We start from the raw sequence: 6,000 nt of genomic DNA, 5'->3' as shown, positions 1-6,000 counted from the left end.
GGGCCGATAGATGGTTGAACCGGATACACACAATTGAGAAAACTACTTTACGACAAATTGTTTCAACAATCACCCACAGAGATTAAGCATGAAATAAGCCACCAAATTCAAAGCTAATGCAAATCAAAATTCCTTCCATATTCATCTAACATGATCATATTAAAACCTTGTAACGTATTATGAAACTATTGAAACATGGAAACAATTCAATCTAATAAAAAAAACTCCAGTATTTAGCAGTGAGAAAAACATCAAAAGAACCAAGTGCATGAGGGAGAGGAATTAATCATGGTTTGGCAGAAGAAGAATTTGTCCTTTCAATAGCCATCTCATCAACCACCGGTGTCTCATTGGATTTGCTGACCATTGCTACTTGATTCTCACTATCTCCATTAGATTTTCCTCCCTTGTAGAGAAAGATCCCTGCCAAAGTACACAAAAAGTAAACACAATATCACTATTCACTACCAATTAGTGGCCAAAAATAGGAATTTGCAAAAAAAGGATTCCTTGTAAAAATTGTTTAGATTATGGGAATTTAAAGGGGAAAGAGTTTTAAAAAAAAAAAAAAATGTAAATCAAAGGGGCCGAATTACTAATTTCTTGGGAAATCACGGCAAATGGAAGGTCTTAAATGAGAATCTGTGTGAGTTCGATGTCGAAAACTTTCCAACTGAGTAAGATAGGGTTATTATCAATGATCAACAGTTTAGCTGGAAAAGCTCATACCTTGACGATGTGTTTGGATCATAAAATTGAAGAGTGATTTAGAAAACAAATTAGGAATCAATGTATAAGGCCTATGATCCTAACACGTCCAAAGGGGTATTGAAAAGGAGATTAATAAGCCACCACCCTTTTTGTGTAGCATGCAAGAATCCATTTACCGAAATTAATGAAGCTTAATATATTTAAGAATGTTGATTTTAAGGAAATTCTGATTCGGTGAAGTATTAGTGTATTACCTATGAACCATATTATGGCTGCCAGAAACAAAATTGATGTCAGGATCAAAGTAGTCTTCCTCCAGTCTTTAAGGTAATCCTGAAGAACGAACTAAATTTAGGTCATCAAGTAACGAAAATAGGCACGTACGATTAGTGAAATTGAGCGAAAATAAAGAAGCAAATACGCGAAAAAACTTGATAGAATTCACGATTCAGCAATGGCGTAACAATGGTTTAGCAAATTAATCATAAGATAGACAAATTGTTAATTCATCCTGTTCGCAATATGCAACCTATGGAGGAGGGGAGGGCATGCAAACCTGGAGAACCCCAACGAGTGGAGCAGAGGGCACATCGCCGAATACGTGAATCGCAACTACTGACATGGCCATTGAAATCGGTCTCATACTCGGTTGAACGCATTGTAGACATATAAAATTCACGGGACCCTGCAAAATGGATGTGTGTATATATATATCGAATGTTATTGAAATTAGCACGATATAGTAAACTACCCGGTACGCGTCTGCTTTGTAAGGTGCATTATTACCTGCGTGCCGAATAAAAGTAGTTCGCCAACAGTGAAAAGAGCAATGAAAACATATAGGCTCTTGAAACAAAAGGCCGAAAAGCACAAGGCAGCTCCTATAAACGTTGCTGCAAAGAGAAGCTGCAAAAAAAAATGAAAAAACGAAAAAATTACTCAAACGAGACAAAAGTATATATAAAAAACGCGAATGAAAATAGAGAAATTCAACGTCACGATTAGTAAACGACCACAACATGCGAGATTGATATTTCAGATAACTGAAAACTCTTTTATAGTTCTCATTAAGAACTTGTGCAAAACCAAATGAGAACAAATTTTAGATATGGGCAAAAAATTGAATAGGTTGCTTAATTAGTACTACAATTTTGTACTCTCGTGTGTATATTAGTATTTAATCTTCAATTCTCAAAAGAATTAGTAAAGAAAAAAAAATTCAATAGCCATTAATTCAATTACAAAAGGTAATATCTATTGTCCAAAAAAAAATTACCTTAAAAGCGTTGGAGATTGTGGATGTCATTTTGTCGAGGACAAAACCTCCCGCTAATGTTCCCACTATTCCACACACCATTGTAACCCCGCCGAATATCATATCCGCATTTTTCTGCCAAAAGACGCATATAATAAATAAAATTGTGGAGGAACTTAATTACTTTTTTCACCAATTGTCATATGCTATTATTTTATTAGATAAATAAAATCGAGAAATGAAGGAGAGTTTGTTTAGTTTACCATTTGATAGATACCATAACCAGCTTTGGGCCCCCAATATGAATATGCACCCAGGACAAAGTTGTACGCTATGTTACCTGGAAGCAGGAAAACTAGCAAATCAATACTCATCTAGGATAACGGCAGAGACGGAACCAGAATTTTAAGTGTAACGAAATCAATACCTAAAACATTTACGACGTAAACCTTGTCAAGCAAAAGAACTTTCAAATCTTTCACAAATCTTGATGAACTGCAACAAAGAGAGAGAGAGAGAGAGAGAGAGAGAGAGAGTTTCAGCGAAATCGATCAAATGGATATTCCTGCCTCTTACTGAGCTTGCACAGATGCCATAACAAAAATCCTACAGTATAAAACGGCAATGCTAGCCAGGAACACAGTGTACGTAACAAAAGGTTAAAGTCTCAATAGGGAGAGCCCTCACTTGGATGGTCCTTTTGAGTCTTGATCAATGATCTCTTCCTTCACGGGTCGCTCGGCACCATCGTTGCCAGTTGAGTCGTCTGCATTTTACAAAAAAGTACTTCATCAAATTCTTATCGGAAAAGAAGATAAATATAGTAACATCGGAAAAGGAGTTAGGCTTGTCGATAGATGGGACTCTTAAACCCAATCGATACAACTTATGAATGGAAGGTTTCTTATTGTCATATCATTCGAGTTTAAGAAAAGTAAGTTAAAACACAACTCATGCAACGCAATCACAGCAAACACACCTTTAGCTTCCGAGACAGACGTCTCTGCACCAGACGACGATGCTTTTTTCATTTCAGTCGGAGAACAACCTGTATCCACAAATAGATTAGCATTGGCTACAAAAGGCTAAAAGAGATAGAATCATAACAAATCCAAGCATCTCATGCACCTTTCAGCTTCAATGGTTTTGCCAGAAAACCAATAACTGCAAATGGGGACATCACAATGGCCAGTCCAAAGAATGCGTAACGCCAGCCCAAGTTATCTCCAACCTATAAAATCAAATTACACGCAACAAATTAACAGGAAAAAAAAAGACCCTTTATAGAAATTAAATTGATTATAATGTAGTAGTCAATGAAGTTTAAACCTACCAATCCACCGTAAACATAGCCAACAGAAAATCCCGCGGGTATACACGTATAGAATATTCCGAGCCATGTCGCTTTCTGGTACACAAAAAAAAGGGGGCATATTGCTCCCGTTAGTTCGCTTTAAAGCGCGAAAATAAAAACATGCTATGGAAAATAGGTGATCGTTTGATATCTTAAACATTCAGATGTAGGTAGCTCGTATCAGAAACAAAGCAAGTAAAGTAACCTGAGCGAGTGGAGCAATGTCGTCAATGTATGGCGCGCCAATACTTACAAAAGGAGCTATGCCGACACCAACTAGCCTAAAAATTAACACCATGAATGAGCAGAGTAAGAAGAAAGAGATGAACAGAAGCAATTGAAAGTCCTGTCACAATACTGCATGTATTATTATAATCCATGGGACAAAACCTACACGCGGCAGGCAATGATGAACCAGAAATCAATTGGAAAACCAGAACCAGCGATGGCGAAAGTCCAAACTGTCAATCCAACTCCGATAAGCCTGAACGGATTATAACTGCCAAATTTCATGCAGGTGAAAAAAAAGTGAGCTCCAGTACTGTAAAGCGCTAGGAGAAAATTAACAAAACCAGTACTCATTTTCAGTTATAAGTTGCGAAATGCCATAAGATTAGTTGGCCGGTGCGCGCGGTCACCGGCCAACGAATGCTCTCTGCAATAAATATATCTTACCTCTTCACCAGTGAAGCAAATATTGGGGATGCCACTATAAGTCCAATCATGAAAGCAGAAGAGAGAAAGCCGTCTTGAAAGTTACTTAGGTTTAAAGCTCCCCTGTATACCACAAGAAATTAATAAGACTACTTAGAACTTCTAAAATACCTGAAAGAGAATACCCGGCCCATTCCACTAACCTTCTTAAAAAATATAGTAAGTACTTATTTTAAATTTTCAAACTTAAAAATAATGTGCTTACGAAAATAATTTTTTAACTTTTTTTCGCATTGTTTGAAAGATCTCGATTCAAACAAGATCCATAGTGCATATTTTTAGATTTCAGTAAGCTCGTTATTTTTAAGCTTAAAAATTACAAATAAAAAACTTTTTTGAGTTACTGGAACGGACTCGGTATACCACATGCATGTAGCTAGCAAATTAAAATAAGACAAGTTAAACAAAATTTTGGCTCATATTTGTGAGATTATGGGCATGAAGTTGCACACAATTAAGGCATGGACACATGAATGAAATTAAGGAAACGGATTGTTTTCTTCCGTTCTACGTACTAAGCTAAGTTGCTCCGCTAAGGGCTTTTTGGAATTTTTCTTAAGAAAATTGTCATACACCCCGATCGAGAAACCCACCAAACGTACAAATTCTCTTTTCGAAAAAGTAGGACACAACTTAAATAAATGAAACTCGAATTTAGCTTGCCGAGTTCCCATTCTTTACAAGTTTTGACGGTTCACAATTCATATGGGCACGATGAAATTTGATGAAAAATTTGGGAAAAATAAACCATATAAGATGAAACCAATCCTTTTGATCAGGGGATTGATACTTACTGAATCCCGCTCCCGGGTGTACATTGCCCGCTTGGTGTGCAAATTTTAGGACTGCCATTCACACCGTTGCTCGCAACGGCTCCTCGATGGACGAAATTTATGAAGTTGATCAGGGAAAAGGTGACAAGTAGCCTGCAAAAACGAAATTATAAAACTTGTTGATCAAACAAGAGATCGATTGTTGGAAACCTAGCTCCCAATAAGATATATCAAAGGGAGAAAAAAATCGATCAAAGTTACCCCAACACGTAGTTTTAGGGTATTTACAACGAGAACCATGCATTTTGTTCACCATAAAAGTTTAGGATATACAGTATGTACTTTCGTATCTCGATTATCAAACACCATAAAAATTCAATTATGTCGCAAACCAAAAAATACAACACTTCACTTTTACTACTATTTCCCAAGTAAGTGCGTTTATTATATAATAATAATAGGGTTAGTCGAACTGATCATTTAATGGCTATTAACGTGTGCCTCAGGAGCATACATTAACAAACAATGTACTACTAGACTACTAGTACCTTATAGGTGTGAACCAAGTAGCTTCGGAAGAAACCCTGGCCATGTCAGTTGTTTCCTTCGAAACAGGCAGCTCAGTTTTTGGTGCTTCTGGATTTTGCTGTACTGCCTGTTTCCCCATCTAGTAGTATATCTTTCCCTGTATATATGCCTCTCTCTCTCTCTCTCTCTCTCTCTCTCTCTGCTTTTGTTCCACTGTTTGTCTGTGTGCGACAAAGGCAGAGTGAATTGTGACATCAAGACATGCATGTTGGGGTATATATATACACACGATTTCGTACAGAGAGAGAGAGAGAGAGAGAGAGAGAGAGAGAGAGAGAGAGTTTGGGTTGAACTCATTTGCGGGAATTTCGTACAGAGAGGGAGAGAGAGTTTTAGTCCTTGTCTAACACAGACAGATTCTTGTGTTTTTTTTTTTTTTTTGGCTCTGTGTGCTTAATTATCTCGCCCGGGTATTGTCTAGTCTGAATTTTAGTTTGTCTAGAATACTTGTCGATAAGTGCTAAAAGTCGTCCACTAACTTTTCGTTTAATTTGTGGAACCTACCCCTGAATTTTAGTTTTGTTTTTGCCAAAATGGATTTTTGCTTATTATAGAGAGAGAGAGAGAGAGAGAGAGAGAGAGAGAGAGAGAGAACAATAAGCAAC

At 37.0% G+C, this 6,000-nt stretch overlaps 1 protein-coding gene across 1 annotated transcript; it reads right to left on the bottom strand.

Annotated features, from left to right (window-relative positions):
- Positions 1 to 233: 233 nt before the first annotated feature.
- Positions 234 to 5,467, bottom strand: LOC131328708 (probable sphingolipid transporter spinster homolog 2). Its single transcript, XM_058361615.1, has 17 exons — positions 5,356 to 5,467; positions 4,829 to 4,960; positions 3,996 to 4,097; positions 3,715 to 3,819; positions 3,526 to 3,601; positions 3,300 to 3,374; positions 3,095 to 3,197; positions 2,850 to 3,041; positions 2,654 to 2,732; positions 2,543 to 2,572; positions 2,394 to 2,461; positions 2,230 to 2,306; positions 1,988 to 2,101; positions 1,498 to 1,617; positions 1,268 to 1,396; positions 966 to 1,044; positions 234 to 423 (listed from the first exon to the last, which is right to left on the bottom strand). The coding sequence occupies exons 1-17, from the start codon at positions 5,397 to 5,399 to the stop codon at positions 287 to 289; spliced, it is 1,662 nt and encodes a 553-aa protein (XP_058217598.1). The 5' UTR covers positions 5,400 to 5,467; the 3' UTR covers positions 234 to 286.
- Between the last annotated feature and the right edge of the window lie 533 nt (positions 5,468 to 6,000).

This window comes from Rhododendron vialii, chromosome 6a (genome assembly GCF_030253575.1).
Source record: "Rhododendron vialii isolate Sample 1 chromosome 6a, ASM3025357v1".
Classification (NCBI taxonomy): Eukaryota; Viridiplantae; Streptophyta; class Magnoliopsida; order Ericales; family Ericaceae; genus Rhododendron; species Rhododendron vialii.
The sequence above is the reverse complement of the archived record's forward strand: the minus strand, read 5'-3'. Positions and strand labels throughout refer to the sequence as shown.